The sequence below is a fragment of the Poecilia formosa genome, unplaced genomic scaffold (assembly GCF_000485575.1).
Source record: "Poecilia formosa unplaced genomic scaffold, Poecilia_formosa-5.1.2 Scaffold98, whole genome shotgun sequence".
Lineage (NCBI taxonomy): Eukaryota > Metazoa > Chordata > Actinopteri > Cyprinodontiformes > Poeciliidae > Poecilia > Poecilia formosa.
In genome coordinates, this window is record NW_006800037.1 from 1,533,738 (window position 1) to 1,553,642 (window position 19,905).

The 19,905-nt window shown below is 37.6% G+C and overlaps 3 protein-coding genes across 4 annotated transcripts in view; all 3 read left to right on the forward strand.

The window, feature by feature from the left end:
* Positions 1–2,795: 2,795 nt before the first annotated feature.
* haus8 (HAUS augmin like complex subunit 8) lies at positions 2,796–7,957 on the forward strand. 2 transcript variants are annotated; one of them, XM_007558734.2, is made up of 10 exons: positions 2,796–2,942; positions 3,178–3,242; positions 4,652–4,713; positions 4,962–5,076; positions 5,266–5,376; positions 5,462–5,565; positions 5,712–5,870; positions 6,749–6,890; positions 7,074–7,215; positions 7,549–7,957. In XM_007558734.2, exons 1-10 carry the CDS (start codon positions 2,851–2,853, stop codon positions 7,673–7,675), a joined length of 1,119 nt encoding a protein of 372 aa, XP_007558796.1. In that variant the 5' UTR covers positions 2,796–2,850; the 3' UTR covers positions 7,676–7,957. The 2 variants fall into 2 exon arrangements, with proteins under 2 accessions (XP_007558796.1, XP_007558797.1); XM_007558735.2 differs by having other exon boundaries at positions 2,797–2,915.
* Positions 7,958–8,612: 655 nt separating this feature from the next.
* sac3d1 (SAC3 domain containing 1) lies at positions 8,613–13,542 on the forward strand. Its single transcript, XM_007558736.2, has 4 exons — positions 8,613–8,721; positions 10,156–10,570; positions 11,505–11,787; positions 12,591–13,542. The coding sequence occupies exons 1-4, from the start codon at positions 8,696–8,698 to the stop codon at positions 13,055–13,057; spliced, it is 1,191 nt and encodes a 396-aa protein (XP_007558798.1). The 5' UTR covers positions 8,613–8,695; the 3' UTR covers positions 13,058–13,542.
* Positions 13,543–15,289: 1,747 nt separating this feature from the next.
* The window catches only part of cpamd8 (C3 and PZP like alpha-2-macroglobulin domain containing 8), a 41,986-nt gene continuing 37,370 nt past the window's right edge, over positions 15,290–19,905 (forward strand). Inside the window, exons 1-3 of the mRNA XM_016674593.1 lie at positions 15,290–15,953; positions 18,982–19,133; positions 19,503–19,639. Of these exons, the coding sequence (XP_016530079.1) occupies positions 15,868–15,953; positions 18,982–19,133; positions 19,503–19,639 (375 nt within the window). The 5' untranslated portion in view covers positions 15,290–15,867. The remainder of the gene's footprint in view (positions 15,954–18,981; positions 19,134–19,502; positions 19,640–19,905) is intronic.

Consider the following 19,905-nt stretch of genomic DNA (forward strand, 5'->3'; position numbering starts at 1 on the left):
CACTGCACGCTACACTGCCCTGCTAAAGCGGCATACATGGTTCACACACACACACACACACACACACATACACACACACACACACACACACACACACACACACACACACACACTCATTCATGCTCATCCACTGCTCATTTTTATTTGTGAAGCTTCTCATGAGTCTACGGCACAAAAATGATATTATCTCCACATTTGTTCAAATTTTCAAATCAGTTCTGGGTTTGTTTGTTTTTCTTTAGCAGGATTAAATGTGCTTAACGTTGACAAGTAATAAACTCTTTTTGACTCCTGTTTAGCTGCATATATAATTTCACTTTTTATGGTAAACACCGATTAACTGAAATGAGTCTGCATCTGTCCCCCAAGACACGCAGGAAATTATCCAGAGAAGCAAACACCACAACCTTGTCAAATCCTGTTAAGATAAGTGCTGCAATTATACAATTAGGAAGTGAGCGGCAATGGGCACTCTTTGGAAAGCTTGGCTCCGAGCTATGCGATGGAGTCTGTGAGCCGTAAGGGTCACCTTTCAGTAGGAAACAAGCTGCGTTACCACAGTATCTCAATCGGATTAAAATCTGGATTTTGACTAGGCCACCCCAAAACCTTCTGTTTTTATTATTACTACTGAGCCCTTCGGAGATGAACTTTCTAGCGCGCTTCAGATCATCATCCTGCTGCATAGGATGCATTCATCTGATCTCCTGGAAAGAGACTTTGTATATTTAAAGCATTCCCAGTGTGCTACGTGGACCAGACAGGCAGAAAGCATGATGAGTAACTGCTTCCTAAAAAGGAGAGAGAGTTGTGTCCATGCATGTGTAAGTGTGTGGGTGTGAGGTTGTGAGAGGGGTAATCATGACTTTGTACACAATGTACACAATGGTGTACAAAGTCAGCCTTCAAGAACCGGTATCCAGCATGTTTTAGTTAGTTTTATTTATTTTTTTTCCTGGTTTTATTACACCTGAATCAAATGATGGTTCATCAGCAGGCCTTTGCGGGACTTTGACATGCTGAGGAAGTAGTTGAATCAGCTGTGTTGGAGAAGAGACACATCTAAACCTCCTCAGGTGTTTGAGGAATACTTTTTGTCATTTCCTTTGACTTTTTTCCTCCCCCACGTTCTTATGTGTATTCTTGTGTTTGAAAAGAGTATCAGTGAGGTCACACTGACATAAAAAAATTTCTCTAACAGACGTCAGAGTTTCACAGGACAGAGAAAGACCAGAGAGGTAGGCTCCAGACTGAGACAAGGACTTTCATTCAGGTGCTAAATGTCTTCTTCTAACGCTGTCTTTCAACATGCACTTCTCTTTTTTCATTTCAACTCATCAACCAGAGATTGGTTATTTCACTCCTGAAAATTGCAAATGAGAGTCGCTTCATCCATAAAACTGCTTTTTTTGTTGTTGTTGTTTTTTTTTTTTTACCAACTAACGGAAAAAGAGTCTTTTCTGTTTATATCACCTCCACTAAGAGTAGTTACTGTCCATTGCAATGCAGGTTCTGGCATTGCCTGGTGGTGAGAGATGAATAGCAAGTGTGCCGACACACTTGCTGACTTCTAGACTTTATTACTCTGGAAGGAGGGAGAGAGATCCGATAAGACCCGACTTTCCATAGATTAATGATGTAGGTTATGAATGCCTCTAACACAAAAAAAATGCAAGACATAAGGTATGAACAAATGAACGCAAGAAGAGATGTCTACAAATTATTGTTGAGAAAAAAAACCCAAAATCATCATAAATATACAGTTAATAAAATTACACTTAATTTTGACGTTCCATGAGGTTTACACTTACGACATTCATCTCTTTTTAAAACTATTTGGTGCTGAAGACGTTCTTCTGTAAGCCATGTTTTGAAGTGGTTTATCTCTCTCTAGTAGAGCAGTAGTTGCTTAGACGTGTATGCCGTCCAGTACCACACCCACGCCGTCCCTGTTGTCCTGATGTTGTCCAGGTTGGTCTTAGATAGGTGGGATCAGCATCGATTATGTGCTCTAAGACTCTTGCACACAACTCAGCATTAAACTCAGAAAAAGATGAAGAATCCATGCAGGCTACTTCAACATGGGCTGAGGTTGAATGTTTTCCTTTTTCTGCTCCAGCTCCTCTTTGATGCTCTCCACGAATATGCACTTATGTTATTCATGTTATTGTGGTTGCAGAAAATGATTCTACTTACTCATTCTGAAAAATAATCAACGAAATAGGAACCAATAGAGTATCGATTGTGTATCAGCATGCACACACCACACATTTCATTTATGTGTGCATTACATGCTATTTGTTTTATGTCTAACTTCTTACACTTAAGTCCTTAATAAATCAACTGTCATCCTGAAAAGAGTTGTGGTTTTTAGGGCAAAACATTCCACAGCTATGATAGGCTGAAGTTTCCGACATGATCAATTATTTAATCAAATAAAATACGAATTAAAATGTTCGGATGATGGAGTATTGGGTAAATACGTGCATTATACTACATTAGATTCAGGAAACTGCTCAATAATACAAAAATTATTACATTCATGATGAAATATAAAGAAACCGAGATATGAAGAATGTTTGTCATTGCAAAAAATTGCACTTTAAAAATATAACTGGGAACATCAAAACACGTTTTATTGTGATTTTAATAGCTTTATCATAATTCATTTTTGGATCTGCTATTTTTTGTTGAAATGTGAACTCCGATACTGCATTAATAGTAAGATATGGCGTACCATCGTGAGATAATGATCTGATCGGATAAATGTTCCTGCCCACGGAACGAAAGTAGGATGTTTGTGTTCCTTGCGGACTATAAAGCAGAGGAACGGGCGGTTCACTTCAAAACATGGCTTCCAGAAGAACGTCTTCAGCGCCAAATAGTTTTAAAAATACATCCACTGATGCAAACAGGTATTTGCAAAAGTTGTTTTCTTCGTCGTAAGTGAGTATGCTCTACTATGCCGATTGTTTGGCTTCTGACTTTGTAGTGAATAAAATGAAGAAAAAGAAGAAAATGACGTTGCTCAGCCGTTTCATTTAGCATAATATCTTTAAGCCGAGCAGGAAAAATGACATGGAGTTCGGTAGTTTACCCTTTTAAAGATAAGTTAAGGGATTTTTGCTTTCATGTACAAAGTCGCCATTCATGACAGCAATTGTTTGTTGTTTTCAGTTCAAAATGTGCCTATAATGGAGTTAAAGCCAATAACACTGCAGATGGGAAGAAAACTGGTAAATGTAAGTATGTACTTATGTTCACGTAAGTTATCAGATGTTCTGAGCAAGTTTGCTTAGTGTAGTGAATTCAGAAACGTTATTTCTGAATTCACCAAGTCAGAAATTATGAGGGTCATAGGCACGTTTTTGAAATAAGATTTTCTTTCATCATGTCCACGTCTATGGCGTTTGGAAAAAACAAACTTAATTTTACACACTTTAGTCCGTATTTCAGTTTGTAATTTGTAAACAAAACTAAATTCAGAATTTATTAAAATATATTGTCTTGGTGTTGTTGTTGTTGTTTTTTTATTTAAGATTGAAATCACATTGTATCTTTTTTGTTGTTGTTGTGAATATCACTTATTTATTTCTAGGTTGTCACCTAGAAATAAATTCCTCAAAACAATTTTATATTACTATTTTAAATCGGACCAGTGCTTCTCAAGTTATGTCAAGCATTTTTTCATTTTTTTTTCTTCTTACCAACCATTTAAAGCTCGCAAAGTTCTCAAAATGTGCCTTAATGAATATATATTTATTAGGATAACTTAGTGCTGATTTACAAAGTCTTAGTGTTAGAAATTTTAAAATCAAGCTTTGCTAAGTTAGTGTCAACTAGATAATGAATACTACCTTTTCAATTTTGCGTTGATGTTGAATGGTTTTACTGATCTTTAACTTGAGGCAAATTTATTGGTTGTTACTTGGCATCCAGAGATTTCTTCTAGAGGGTTAACACTCTTAATGTTGTCTAAGGAATTGGGGATTATAGAGAAAATACTAGCTTTGTTATTATCCTTTGCATAAAAGTTTGTTTTTACTTGAGCATCATTGATTGGTCTACATTAACACATGTGAAGTGCCTTCCCTCTTCAGGGAACGCTCTTTTTATACCTATTGATGCACCTAATGTTTTGTCAGTGGATCTAGTTATTATGTTCCAACCATTTTCAAGTGTTTAAATATCTGTTCCCCTACTTTGATTGCTGTGACAAACTAAATGCTATTTTAAATATTTTCATAACACATTAAAATCTCAAATTGACCATTTTCCTGTACATAAAGTTAGCTCAGAAACTTGTCAAAAAATGTATGTTCAAATTATAGGCATAAAAGAGCATACAAACTGAACTTGAAAAGTGACACACAAGACCCATACCAGTTTTAATTATGTTAATAAATTAACTTGAGGTTTATAAGCAAGCTAGGATAAGTTTCACCATTACCTTTCACTTGTAATGATCAACATTACAAGTGATCATGATTACATGATCACTTGTAATGTTACAAGTGATCATGTAATGTACTTCTTATGATCTAGTTACACTTTAAATGAAGATTCTTTTTATACATAATCTGGTTTAGGGACTGTGATCTTACTTTAACAATAACTTCATAACGCATTTATTGTCTATTTTGATTTGTAGCCAGTGGGACTATTGTCAAGTCTCGATATTTACAATCTGCTGAGAAGGCCTCTCTCTCAAAGGTAAAGCAATTTGTCTATATTTATCTTTGTTACATTGAAACATGTTAAGGTTTTTTTACATGGCAGATCACATATGATGTACGTTGCTTTGCATGTACATTGGAGCAGATATATTGTTAAACAATACAATAGTGAATTTGCTTTTCTCTTTGATGTATCCTATTGTAAACTGGACTGTTTTGCTGTTTTTGTTTTTCCTTTTTCTTTCTTCCTACTGTCCATTGATTTTTCATATTCTACCTTTAAAGAGCAACTCACTGACCAATGAGTCGACTGGGCCTTCCTCACCCAAACCCACCGCTGTAAAACCAAAGGTGGGCGCTCCATCAAGGCGCACAATGACCCCTCAAGCACTGGCAGCATGTAAGTTTATCTTTATGGGGTTGCTTTGGGTTTTCATTGTTATTAAATGTCAGGTTTTGAGTCTTAAAATATGAGAATAACAGTTACATGACCATGATTTTTTTTTTTTTCTGTTGAGGAAAATACAATTTATACAAAACAAGTTGTCTTAAAATTTCTTTTGGTAATATTGTTTTCTCTTTTTTAAAGCAACACTGACATGCAAAACTGATGCATCCTTCCTCGGTAAAAGTGTCCTGCAGTCCACTTTTTCGGATGGTCACTATTTTCGACCAGATTTTGATATTTCAGTCATTAAAGGTAAATAGGAAACAACTTTGCAATGCCACGACTTCCTTTCAGAACTGAATTGTGAACTAAGGTTTTTTTTAACCATATTTCAAAGATAAAACTGTGATTGAGAATGCGAAGGAGCCTGAAAGAACTCTAGAGAGTGAGAAGAAGATTGTAGAAATGCAAACATTTCTTCTAGCCTATCTTACAGCTAAGGTAAGACTGGTTTACACTGTCTGAATAAAGCTGTACATTTCTGTGCATCTGTTACATTCAGTTAGCCTACTTTAACGTGAACATAGCATACATATGTATGTCATGTTTTCTCTTGGAAAAACACTTTTTAAAATTTTATGTGCTAGATGGAGAGTAATACTGCAAAGTTTAAAGCTGAGGCAGCGGCAAAGCTCCTTCAAAATATGGAAGAAGAACAGAGACTGCATAGGAAGGTTAAGGAGAAAAAGCATCAATATCTTCTAATGGAGAAGAAGAAACAACTGAATGAGCTCTTAGACTTGCAGGTCAGTGCACCAATAACTAATTGTTGTATATTTTCCCAATTTTGAGTTGGGTCTCACATCTGTCAACATCATATACTTGACACATTTTCTTTTATTAACTTTGACAAAGACAGATGTTGTGATGCATAAATGAGGAAACATTACCTCATTTATGTAATGAGGTAATGTAGTTTTTTTAATTTTTTATCTGTTGGGTTCAAATGTACATATTTGAACATGCAATACTTTTTTTCATGTTTTAGTTCTGGGGGGTTGGGGGGGCAGGAATTGACTGGTTGGACCTCAAAGAAAAATGAAAAATTAGCATTAGCCTGGGAATGCCTAATGGGTGTGTTTGTAGTTGCTTCTTAAAGGACTGGTGTCATTTATATATTTATTAAACAAAATTAAGATTTTTTTTTTCTTTTAGGAGTATTATTTGTATTGTGGAAAGAGAAGAATTGTGGCTTCTCTGGATGATCACCAAAGAAACTGATTTGTTTATATAGTACATATAGTTTTTTTTTTTTGATTTGCACATATAGTCAATTTAGTGCAGGCTAATCTTAGCCTGGTCCAGCATCAGCAAAATAAAGGCTTTGTTTCTTAAAGCTGCACTGTAGTAAGTATAAACACCAACTGCACAGAAGTGAATATTGGCACAAACCCTATTTGTGGCAATATTGTAAATAAATTGTTGGTTAAGCTCAATATTTTTTGCCAGTGCAAAATTGATTTTTACTGATGAGCTATTCGTCAGTAGGGTAAGTTACTGAAGACATGCTTTTTATTAATACATCATACCTTTGTAAGCATTCCATTTGTAAATAGTGAGCGCTTTTGTATCAGCAATTGCACTTTAACTAATGGGCCAATTTTTCTTTTTCTTTTCCCTTCAGATTGATATCCTGACACCCGTGGCTGAGGCAGCCAACCAGTTCACAAAGGACTACAAGAGTTTTGCTGCAGCCGTTGATTCAACTCGTCATGAGTTGCCTGTGAAGAATTTCTACATAAATGGGGATGGAAAAGAATTTCTAGGTTGTTACAATGTTTATAACTTAAAGCGACATGGAACAATTCTTACTACATGGATTGGATTGTCCCCAAATAAACACAAACTAGTAATTCTTCTTTATAAGAGAGTTGGATATCAGGATTTAACTCCATTGTTTCGTATAAACTACCACTACATGCTATGTCCCTTTTTGTCGCTGTTTTTAGAAAAAGCTGAAGTTTCCCTGAAAGAAACGGAGATGCTGTTGCATGACTGCACACAGGGAGACCATCTGGACCACAGCACATCTTTAGAGTGCCTCAGGGAAATTAAAACAATATCAAAGGATATCAGTCAGCAGCTTTCAGGGTAGGTACACGCATAACATGCTTCAGTCCCTTGCAAAACTATTTATACCCAAAGTATAAATACTGTAACAGTTTGTTTTGTTTCAGCGTGAAAAATTATGTTGTTAGGATCTTAAGAGATTAGTTAGCAATAAAATGGCACATAATTATAAAGATGCTGCTCTGACCTGCTAGAATCATATTTTACAAATGGAAATCAGACATGTTCTTCCATATGAGCTGTTGAATTCCTCAAGAAGTTGTTTGGTATGTTCTTTAGTTTTCATGACGTAAATGTAAAGATGCGTCTTAACTGTCTTAACTTTAAGTACTCGGATGTCCCTGTTTTTTCCAGAACGTGCTCGGAACTTTTGGAACTGTCGTCGTTGGTCTGCCGTCAATCAGTCCAGCTTCAGCAAGCCATCGAGGAAGAGCAACTTGGGAGTTCAAGAACCCTCCTGCTCTTCTGCCCCAAACAGTGAAGAATACCAGACAGAATGGGATTCGCATTATATGCACTTTGGATAACACCTCAGTCCCTGTATTATTTCCCCAATTAATTCATGCAACTTCCTTTTGTGTCTTTTCTTAAATATATAGTCTGTTTGATTTTGCTGTAATTGTGTTATAGTTTGTCTTGTTGAGTAATTAATTGGTCATGCAGTTTTACAGATTACGTGCGTTTAGTAAACAGTGAAATACACATTAAAAACTGAACTTACCCTTTCGGTTTTATACAACAATAAAATTATCTCGCCTTTAAATCAAATAGTCTTTCCATCCAATTTCTCCACTCCTGAGCCAAAGATCCGTGGAACTTCATTTGCTCTACTGCGCCATCACGTGGACGATATTTAAACCGATTAAATGTAATGCCAATGCATAAATTATGAATGTAGTCTTAATATTGTCTTAATCTACCTTTATGATACAATGGCTGGATCAAAAGGAAAATGGGAAATTAATAGGACAAGGGGTTACGGTATGAATGATCTAGTGTTAGTAGTAACCGTGCTTATGTCACCACGGGGACGAAATGTTATTTTTGCTTAGAAAAAACTTTTCCGCTCATCTTCCGGGGGTTTCTCGTGAAAAGGTCATTTCTATAATGGGCGAAATCAATTCAAAACAGAAACCAGGCATATCCAGAACAGCATGAGTAGGTTGATATTCTCCAAATGATGATACACGCCTTCCTACAATCTCGCATTTGTGAATATAAAATGTTGCCCATAAAATAAAATAGTATTGTATGAATTTGTTTTTGATCAAATAACACATTTTCTAAAATTAATACACATAAATTTTGCCAAAGGTTTTGAACATCATGTGCCAGAAAATGCCGATAGTCATTTTATGGGCATTTATTTATTTATTTTTATTTTAAAATGCTTCAACTACCGTAAACAAAATTGCACCCTATTCCGGATATGACGTTATAACCAAGCGCATTTTTATTGGAGACGTACAGACAGTGACGATATTCCTGTTTAGATGAGCCAATGAGCCGAAGGAGAGGTACGCGCATGTAAGTGCAAATGCTGAATTTACTGTTTTAAATGTAACTTTTGTTCAAAATAAATTTAGGGCCAAGGTTCCAACGAGTAACTAAATTACTATGAACTAAAAATGTCCGCGTTTTTCTTTATGAGGGTTATTTTCAAGCTGAGGTCGTTAGCAAGCTAACTACTACAGGGGACAATCAGTGTTACTCAGGTAACGGCCTCTTCACGTATTTTACAAGACTAAGAATTGGGTTCAAATGAAAGTGTCTGGAGTTAGAAAGATAAAAGAAAACAGCGATATTTTTATTTGGAAGAATAAATGAAAAAAACGAATCATCAGCGCCGTTACTATTACATGTACAGAATTATTATACACCTATCAGGCTTTTACAAAACAATGTCAAAAGAGAGGTGAAACATTTACACTAATTCTTCCTCTCACAGAATGATATGTTGGATGACAAGTGAACAGTTCTTGACAACTGATTTGGGGTCGACTAATATGACTACTTAATTCTTTCTAAACCTTCAGGTTGACTTGGACGGTGATAGTAGAATTTAGTAGTTAAAGCCTTAACGCTGTCGTAGGACAGAAAAAGTGAACCAGCGCCAATTCATAGAGATAAATTGTTACTACAGAACAAATACAGTACCTGCTTTTGCGCTGTCATGCAAATGTGTTAAAGTTTTGGCACAATACAACCCAACACTTTATATATAATTTTTTTTTTTTTTTTTTTACAAGATATCTCAAGCTCAGACAGATTGGAGTGCATTTGTAAACATATTTTTTTTTAACTCTGGGCTCCAAGTTTGGACTGATCAACGGAACTGAGATATAAGGGGTTTTAAATCCACAACAAAATACAAGCCATTCTGTTTCCCTTCCTGCTAAAAAAGTAAAGTTTCTTTCAGTTACATGGAGCATAGGTCTTCCACTCCTCCTCATATTTTTATGTGCCGTCAGTCAGCTGATGGAAAGAAGAAGTGGTACATAATTGTAAATCTACTGCTCTGAACTGCTATGGTCAGATTTTACAAATGGGAAATCAATAAAAATGTGAGATATAGGATTCTGTCTTTGATAAAGTTTGAATTAAATTATAGCTATTGCTTGGGAACTAACATCACTTTATTCAGAATACACATTTTTTAAAAGCTAAAATTTTACAAATTCAGGCAGAATGTCTGTCAAAAGGCAGACTACACCCGAGCAAAAAACTTAACTAATCAATAAGCAAATATTAGCTTGTTATCCTTATGTTACTAACAAAATAGCTCATGATGAAAATCTCCAATTTTGTAATTAAGTACTTGAAAATTGCTGTTGCATTTTAGCTTATGACTAATCCAATTATTTTTCTTTAGAGAACATGTTATTTGAACAACAAAGTGAATATTTTTTTTAAATAAGGCAAATTACTTCAATCATTTATATTTAACTTTTTCTTAAACAGCACTCAGTTGCAGAACAGTAGGGCACCATCAGGTGGATGGAGGAGTCCGAGGAACAAAAAGCAATGTCAAAGTGAAAGCAAAACTCATAAGAATGAGGTGGAAGCAGAAGACCAGGGAAAAGAAATAAAGGAAATGGCTCCCAGAGCATCCTGTCAAACCATGTGTCCTGCTCAAGAGCTACGGAACCGTGAGTCTCAAAACCGACTCCACTGTTTCGAAGTGGTCCCTGGTACCGAGAGCTTTCGAAAGCCAAAGGGAGATCCTCTGCGTGCTGTCAAGGAGTATTCCAGACCAGCAGCAGGAAAAGATGTGACAAAGCCCTCTTGCCTGCGACCGCCTGATGTTTTGCTGAAGACTGTCTGCTATCTTATTGATGAGATAGCAGGGTCAACTAGTCTGCACCCATGGACTGAGGCAAGTAGAGTTACCACATTACTTTATTTATTTTAAGAAAACTTGCTTTACTGTTCTAAAGATGTTGAGTTATTGCTATTAAGATCTGACTATTTTATGTTGCCGTAATTCAGTTGCATCGAGATTAATATTGACGTGTAAAAACATGTTGCTGTACTATAAATTAAACCTCAGTTAAGATTTGGGTGTAGCTTACATTGCAAAAGTATGGATTCTCCTATATTATTCATTTATTTTTTTATTTGTGTCACATTGTAACCACAACTTTTCATGTGTTTTATTGGAATTTTATCTAAATAACCAGCAAATAAGCATCACACATTTCTGAAGTAGAAGAGTAGAAGATTATACATAATTTGAAACATTTCTAACAAAAAAAATCAGAAAGGTTAGACATGCTTTTGTGTTTGGCCCCGTTTACATTATTACGTCAAAATAAAATCAAGTGCAATCAAATGCCGTCACAAATCACAGAATTAATCAATATAGATGAACTGCGTTTAATTTAATCTTAGTATAGGCGCAGCTCTTCTTGGTTGGGCTCTGAGGTTTGTTGAGGAACATGGGTAAACGCGAAGTATCACTGAGACCAGGAAACGCATCAGACAGGTCAGAGAAAAAGACAGCTAACATTCCACATAACTCAAAGTGTGCCAATTCACACTGACTTGTGCAAGTCCTGCATCCTGCTGTGATGATGGGTGATTAAACCTCTCGACTGGACTTAGACAACTGAGTTAGTCTATTACATAAAATCATGGAGGCTTGTGCTTGTAGGCTTGAAACAAAATGTAAAAACTTGAGTATTTTGGCAAGGCACTATGAGTGCAGAATCTAAGGTACTTGTGACATTGTGATTCACTACCAAGAACATTGTCAGATGAAAGTTGTACGCAACCATCTTTTTGGAATTGAACTTCTTGTTCCCTTTCAGGTGTACAGCTTTGTGTTTGATCGACTGCGTAGTGTGAAACAGGACATGATCATCCAAAGGTTGTCTGGAAAGGACTGTGTGGCCATTTTAGAGCCAACAGTGCGTTTCCACATCTACGCTTCTTATCGACTTTGTGGTGAGCCACTGCGGATTTACGATCCACGCATCAATGATACACACCTACAAGAATATTTGAGTTGGCTGTTTGACTGCTACAAAACTGGAAGTGGACCATATCCAAACCAAGAGGAGTTTCAGACTCTCGGTCTTCTCTACAACCTGGGTCAGTTAATCTCTTGAAAACTTCCTAGTCAGTGTTTTTCATGTTTATGTATGTTGTATTTAAGATCTATTTTACCAGGAGGTCACTTGGAATTAACATCAGTTTTTAAGAGAATTGGGAAACTATTGAATTAAAATTATTTAAAGATGTTAGTTGGTTGAATCACAGCCATTTTGACACAGTATGTCTATTTACAGATTAGCTGTTTTGGACACATTTTATGATTTGAAATTAAATGACTCCACCTGTCAATCAATCCAGTGGGTTTGTCAACGACTGACCAATCAGCGGTCAAAATTTGACTACAAATGGGTATAGTTTCATTGTAAAGCGATAACGTATCAGGCAGGTGGTGCAAATATTTACCCACAACCTGACATGCGTGATCAAAACATAGTTCAGATACATACTACTAAGGAATTATTCACTCGCTTTTTTGCAAGTGCAAAAAGCGCCCAACCCAATATGCTGAGAAGGATGTGTAGTACAATGACAGGAAACATGACTGGTCAAATATTTGGTTGATCAAAACATTAGATTGACTACAATTATGGAAATGCTTAAATTAAAGAAGACTTAAGTGCTGAAAATTTGTTTTAAGGCGTACACATGTATACTATCAACTGATTGTGTCTGTAATTTTTCATCCTATCACTATTTTTAGCATGCTGAATACATATCAAATACTTGTGTGTGGAATAAGTTTTGGAAATATTTATTTGTGGTCTCATATTTTTATGTGAACTGGTGGCTCGCCAAGAATAAACTCTCCCAAACTGATTCAATTCATGCTTTCTCTGTAGGTTCAAGTCCCGCCACTCAGGATATTTTGGAACTCCCTGAGCGCCTGCGCCAAACTCCTTCTCTTAAACTTGCTCTAGCAATCAATCGAGCATTTCTGGAGGGAAACCATGTACATTTACTCCGACTAGTGCAGAAGCTGGACTTTTTGCAGGCCTGTGCACTGCACCGCCACCTGGTGACATGTCGCAGACACTTATTGCTTATATACTGCCACGGATACCACAGCCGCAACTGCCGCTTTCCTCTTGACAGACTCGCTCAGCTCTTGTCCTTGGAACCATCCCTTACAGCCGAACTTTGTCAGGTGTATGGCATTGAAGTAAATCAGCATAACCAGGTGTTGTTTTCCAAAAGTGCTTTTACTGAACCTGAACAAGGGAGTCTGGATTGTAAACTGTATCATAGCATAGTATCTGAGAAACAGAGAGGCCTCACTGTGAAGAGCATCATTCACGGATGTACTTGATACAGATATCTGTCTCTTAATTGGTGCTCGTCATCCCTTATTCCTGTAACAGAGCTCTTTAAGTTTCCAATAAAAATATGAAGCAGAGTTTAACCTGCATTAAACAAGTTTTCTTCTATACGGCTGATTTTCTTTATTTTTTTATTGAACATCATTCATTTTGTGTTTCTCAATGTTCTGCTGTGCAGTAAATCAGTGGTCTTACCTCAGGTCTCTGAATCACCTTGGAATGTGAACTCTTTTCATATCGGTAATGTTTGTTATTTTGAGAGCTGTCTTCATTTAGTATAATGTAATGAGAAATAAAAGGTCACCATGTTTAATTCCAAAGGCTAACTGTTAATTTTTATGTGCTGGATTGCTGTGCTGTGTTTGATATTTCTTAAAACAGTTAGGGGATTTTTCTTTGCACCAGTCTTCATTCATTTGCACTTATCCAACTGCTTACTGTGAAACCATTTCAATAAATATTTTTGTTACCAAACAGAGCTTTGACTTGTTTGCCTGAGTTAAAGTTGCACATACATCCTGTCACCACTTGGTGGCAGCCTTTATCAAAACAAACCTTACATACAAACTTGTGATCATAGTATCATTTGACTTCAAGATCTGCTGGTTCTTCTTGCGCTTGGTCTGCTACCCAAATCCCTCAAGCACTCGATTTGAAAGTTCTAGTTGTGACTAGCACTCCTAAATTGTTTGTAGTTGTGTATGTTTGATTAGTAAATGAGATGGTTTGCACAGTTTGTATCAATAAATTTTTAATTTGTTTAATAAATCTGCATTGATCTGTGTATATTCAGTTTTTCTTTTAATAGTTGGCAAAAGTAGGATAAGTTCATAACACCTGTGATGTCAATGTTGTCAAAAGATACCTGAAATAATTTAACTTCCTATGTGTCAAATAAAATCTAATTAGTTCTCATAAGCACCCATCGTGCTTTTTCCTGTACCCCCCTAATTTGTGCATGCATGGGTTCTCTTTGGGTACTCTGGATTCCTCCCACAGTCCAAAAACATGATTGTTACATTGACGGGTTTCACTAAATTATCCTCAAGTATTTGTGTGTATGGTTTGTCCTGTATCTTTGTGTTGCCTTATGATGGACTGATGACCTGCAAAGGGTGCATCACGCCTCTCTCTCAGTGATGGTGGTAAATGGGTACCAGCCTCGCCGTGACCCGAAAAGGACAAGCAACTAGAGATGATGAAGGATTAATGGATATTTTGGTAACCTCTTAATATGAAAATTAATTCTTCAAATCACCCTGTAATGTACATCAAATATGTGTTTATTGAACACTAGCAAAGATTGAGAGAGCAATCCTATCATGAACCAGTTTGTATCTGATCGTTAAGGGTTCAATTTTGTTTTATGTTGATCACAAGTAGCTCTTGTGATCAACAACTTCAGTGTAGTCTCCCTGTGGGCTCGTAGTGCCGCTGCAGCCAGCAGGGGATTGAATCTTGGCTGTAGAATTATTTGGCCCAGGAATATTGTTGTGCTCTCTTCAGCTTTACAGCTTAAATGTTATATCGCCTAATAAGCAGCATTGGTGTTTTAGACCATATACTACAACCAGTTCAAATGTAAACAGTTTCAGCCTCTTTTTTTGTGTGGTGGGCAGGAGGATCTTTTTGAAAATTCAAAAATACTCAGGTCCTTTAATTTAAGAAAAATTCACATTTATGTGAAATCTTATGTATTTCTATTAAGTGATTAATTACCAATACTTAAGTATTTACACAAAATATAAACAAGAAGGTCTTTTCTAGCTCTAGCTTAATTGGATGGTCAGACAGAAGCATATTTGTCTGACTTTTATGTGTTCCTTTTTTTTTTTTTAGATTATTTTCTTTCAGTGGAATGGTTGATTTTAAATTCTTTTACACTCTTACTTGTCTAAGGTTTAAACAGGGTAAACCTCCCAAAACAATGTTGTGTTGATGGCTTCCTCATGTGGGCCAGACATCTCACAAAAAGCTTTAAAACGTATTTTCTTCTGTTTTAATTGATTGGTGCGGTGTAGGGCTTTTTACAGGTAAATGTGCGCACAAGAAACAGCGCCTCCTGCTGGAGCCACTGTATAACATGCCACAGAAATCAACGCAGCCTGTGTCCAAAATACATGTAAGATGAGACTGTTAGTGCAAACTTTTTATTTATTTACTTTTGACAGTATGTACTTTGAATACACACTCCGGACTTTTTGTAGCAAAGACATATGTAATTGTTGCTTGTAGTGAAATGGACGCATTGTGCGAGTATCTTATTGCCTGGGCGCTTCGTTGGTCAGAGTCATGCTGTCTTGGGAGAGAGGAGTGAGCAGAGGACGCAGAAATCTGAATGAAGCGCTGCCTGCTGCTGATCGCTTCTAGACAAACCGATCTGAAATCACAAGGAACAACATGAGCAGCGAGAGTTTGCTTAAAAGGTCATACAACCTGATTTTTTTTTTCCTGAGACATTTCCGAGCGGACAGAAGTGGGAGGACACTAACAAATGTTAATGCTGAAATATGAGAGAACGGAACCGGGGCGGGTGAAGGCTGGTGGTGTAGCTGCTGTAAGAGGAAGATCCCTCCAAAAAAAAATGCTTGGATCTAGATTTGTTTAAGAGGGATGATCACAACAACTCTGCACACCTAGCATTCAAATTAAATCAACCAGAATGGATCGGTAGACGGAGAGGAATCTGTTAAGAGTTCCCGTGTTTATTGGATATAAAGCGGCCAACTTCATCCAGGAGAGAGCCGATATATAGACGTTTTGGTAGCTTGCTGAAGCCAAAAAAACAAGTGAAGAAAAAATGCTGCGGATGTTTTGGAGAGCTTGGAGCCTTTCGTGGACCTTGTTTATCTGCAGCGTGTGCAGAAGCTGTGCGCAGGAACGACAGTAAGTAGCCCGTGTTGTTTGGAGTGTCTTTGAGATGAGCGCAGAGCTGTGTTTGCGTAAATATTCCCGAAACTAGGAAATTGGTGAGATTATTATTATTATTATTATTATTATTATTATTATTTACTACATAAAATCTTGTCTTGGACTTTTTAACGGCACTGTCTTCTCAGCGCTTATGTTTTCACAGTGTTCATTCACTATTTGGTGCTATTGACCTGAGGTCAGAATGATAGTCTGAGATCCTACACTGCTGATGTTGTTGTGATGGAACGTGACTCAAAGTATGTGCTGTGAGAATGACAAATATAAATAGATTCCTGAGCTTGTCAGTACCCTCTTAGACTCTGGCACAGTGATGCGCTCAGACAGCTGCTCTAGTGGACTAAAGAGGACTTTGAGTGTTATTAATAAGGAGTTGCAAAGAGTTATGACCGGCCAAACGCAGCTTTGGTTGTTTGGTATCAAGCTCTGAAGAAAGCTTGCAGATCCAGCACCTAAAAACATGCAACCTTGTGACCACCTTTCTGAGACCTCGCCTAAAATACTCACTCTTGCATGGTAAGCAATAACTAACCACTCAAAAGGAGAACAGCTGGGCAAAAAAGAACTTGATAACAGCAGCCATGTGATTGAAATAAGTACCACCTGATCCAGGCTCATCATAGGGCGAGTTAAACTTTCCTCAGATCAAACACATACAGTCAATTTCCCCATATTATCCGCCTTCTCCTGAGGTCTTAATTTCCAGGGATTTTCTCATGACTCTTGCACTGGAGCTATGGTTGCCTCTGGCCCTAACTCTGCAGTGCTGTAATGCCAACCACCTGATCTTACTCTCATGCATGCAATTGGGTTTGTGCTCAAGGGTTTACTCAACTCTGATTTGTGAGATCTTCAGAGAAGGTTTTCAGTTACAAAGGGATGGATTCAGTGTGGAACATTTTCAAACACACATTGTTTTACCAGAATGTGCCAGATTCTTCAATAAATTGTGCATTGTGCACGTGAGGGATATTGCATTATGACCTCTAGAAGAGTAGTCTCCTTTGCTATCAAAACAGCCCTGATGAGGCATGAACTCTACTAGACCCCCGAATTTGTGCTGTGGTATCTGGCAGCAGAATGTTGACAACAGATCATTTTAGCTCCTGTAAGTTTGGAGCGCTCCTCTGTGTATTGAAATGGTTTGACGAGCCCATCCTACAGAGATCTGGGTAATTGGGTAATTCAGAGGCCAAGTCATCATTTAAAACTCAATCTTGTGCTGCGCAAGCCAGTCCTGAGACATTTCTGCCTTCTGGCAAGTTGGGTTATCCCTACTGCAAGATGCCTCCGCCATCACGGAATACCATTTACATGGTCTGCAGCTGGACTTAGGTAGGTGGTATGTGTCAAAATAACATCCACATGGATGGTGAGACAAAAGGTTTCCTTGGATACCCAAAGTATTACACTGCCTTTGCTGGCATGTCTTATTCCCACATCCTGATGCCATATGTTCTCATAGAAAGGTACAATTACCCAGCTTTTCATGTGATATAAAAGGAAACATGATTCATCAGACCAGTCCACCTTCTTCCACTGCTTTGTGATTACTTCACCTGCCAGTTATTGATTCTTTTGGACTCGGGTCCTTGGTGACCATGACTATTTTGCAGATATGCAGCTTCATAGCCAGAAAACTGCAACTCATTTCAGATCCCAAACTTGTAGAACAGGGGTGGGCAATCCTGGTCCTCGAGGGCTGGTGTCCTGCAACTCTTAGATGTCTCCCTGGTCCAACACACTTGAATCAAACAGCTGGGTCACCTCCTAAGTGCAGTCAGGTTCTCCAGAGTCCTGCTAACAACCTCATTATTTGACTCTGGTGGGTTGAAGTTGAGACGCATCTAAAAGTTGTAGGAGACCGGCCCTCAAGGCCTTGAGTTGCCCACCCCTGTTGTAGAACCTGCATATTTTATTTTATTTTTTTTAACAAATTTAGCAACAATAGATTGTCTGATGCCAGTGTTTTGATAACCAGAAACTATAGTATTTAGAATGTATGCCATTGCCTTGGCATACATTCTTGGCATAAATACATTCTATATATTTTAGTACAGTTCTTTGAGTTAACATTTGTTGAGAACTATGCTGTGAATAAATCAAATTGAATTGATTGAGACCACAGGAGCAAAGCTTCGCTCCCAACATTACTGAGCTTTGACTCACATGACTGTTATTAGTTTAGCACTGGTTCTTCCTTGAGATATGTGTGATAGATCCTGACCACTGCATACCAAGCATACACACCATTTTCCCTGTTTTATTGAAATTCTTTCCTTCTGTGACAGTGGCTGAGACACATGGGTTTCTACATTGTTCAGTCATTACCACTTTATTCATTCCCATAGCTGACCCATCAGTTACTAGCATCAGATTGTCAAAAAAAAAAAAAAAATTAGCTGGCTTTGAGGGGAAAACCTGCAGCATCTGGCCTACTTTCAGTGGTGTTAACCCTTTTGGTAGACCATAAATTCTGCAACACCATTCGCTGCTGTAATGTGTGCTTTATGTTACCTTACGTTACTGTAGGATGCAGTTTATCTTGTGGTGATTTTTTTTCAAACCTGCTATTTCTTCACCTGTTTTCAATAATGTGGGAACACACTGCAGTCCAAATCAATGACGGTGTTCTGGAAAACCCCTTGTTCAAGCAAAAGAAGCATTATTTCACCTGTTATATTGGATAAAGACTTGTGATATTTGCAAGAGCCAAACTGATGTTGCAAAGTACCTTGTGAAGTTACCTGTAATGCGTCATAGCTATGCGGGTCGGTTATTTGAATCAGGGGCTTAATTGTAGACTTGAGAGACTTATGGGTCAGTGTTGAGCTGTGCGGGATCTTTGTATTTCCAACATCTGTCTCATCTGTTCAAATTGTGACTCCTTTTTCCTCTTTTGTTTATTGATTTTCTTGTCCTCTAATTTGTCCCTATGTTTTCTTTTCTTCTTCCTTCATTCTATCTCATGGTTTTCTGTCAGAGGTTACCTGGTTGCTGCCCCCTCAGTGTTTCGAGCCGGTGTAGAGGAGAGTGTGAGCGTCACCATCTTCAATGCAAAAGCAGAAACACGCGTCCAGGCACAGCTGTCTGTGAAAGGACAAGCAGTCACCCACAGTCACAGCACAGTTTATGGTGAGGACAACATTTCTAAGATTTAAGAGGAAAATTTGCAGGTAGGAGGAGTTTTTGTGTGTTCCTGAACGACACACCATGGTTGCATCGATTTAGTCTATCCGACCAGCCTTTTAGTGTACACAGAGCGTGATTTGTTTGACAGCACCGCTAATCGATGGTGCTACTCACTCTGTTCTGCTCAGAATTGCATGGAGACGGGTTGCAGCTGGATCTCCTGCTAAAATAAGCAAAACTCCTCCTCAAAGCAAACTCAACCATATACTTGTAGCTCTCATACCTTGACAATAACTTACTGAAATGTGTGGGCAACACAGTTTCCAAAAGCCATTTCACATAGTACTCTCTCTTCTTCTGCTACTTTTACAGATAAAGGCACCATCAAATTGAAGGTGAGTACCGCAATGTGTGCAGCAGCTGAACTCTTGTCCTCAGGCAGTATGCAAATCAACATGTGCATTATTTGTAGTTCAACATCTGTGCCTGCTCATTCATTGAGAATAAGGTAACAGCCCCTATGTAATATACAACAGCTGTTGACGTGTTCCGCCACTCCCGAAGGCAGGAATCGATCAGTCTGTTGCACGATTTTATTCCCATCCCCACCTCACTGTGACTTCTACTATGATGCTCATTCATGTCATAGCCTAACTTTGATCTATATATATATATATATATCTATATCTATCTATCTATCTATCTATCTATCTATCTATCTATCTATCTATCTATCTATCTATCTATCTATCTATCTATCTATCTATCTATCTAT

Excerpts from the sequence above, each read along its gene's own strand:
- haus8 (XM_007558734.2), top strand. The coding sequence starts at position 2,851 with ATGGCTTCCAGAAGAACGTCTTCAGCGCCAAATAGTTTTAAAAATACA. Across the intron at positions 5,566-5,711 it reads TAGCCTATCTTACAGCTAAG|ATGGAGAGTAATACTGCAAA; the intron begins GTAAGACTGGTT and ends TTTATGTGCTAG. Across the intron at positions 6,891-7,073 it reads GGATGGAAAAGAATTTCTAG|AAAAAGCTGAAGTTTCCCTG; the intron begins GTTGTTACAATG and ends CGCTGTTTTTAG.
- sac3d1 (XM_007558736.2), top strand. The coding sequence starts at position 8,696 with ATGAGCCGAAGGAGAGGTACGCGCAT. Across the intron at positions 8,722-10,155 it reads CGAAGGAGAGGTACGCGCAT|CACTCAGTTGCAGAACAGTA; the intron begins GTAAGTGCAAAT and ends TTTCTTAAACAG. Across the intron at positions 11,788-12,590 it reads CGGTCTTCTCTACAACCTGG|GTTCAAGTCCCGCCACTCAG; the intron begins GTCAGTTAATCT and ends CTTTCTCTGTAG.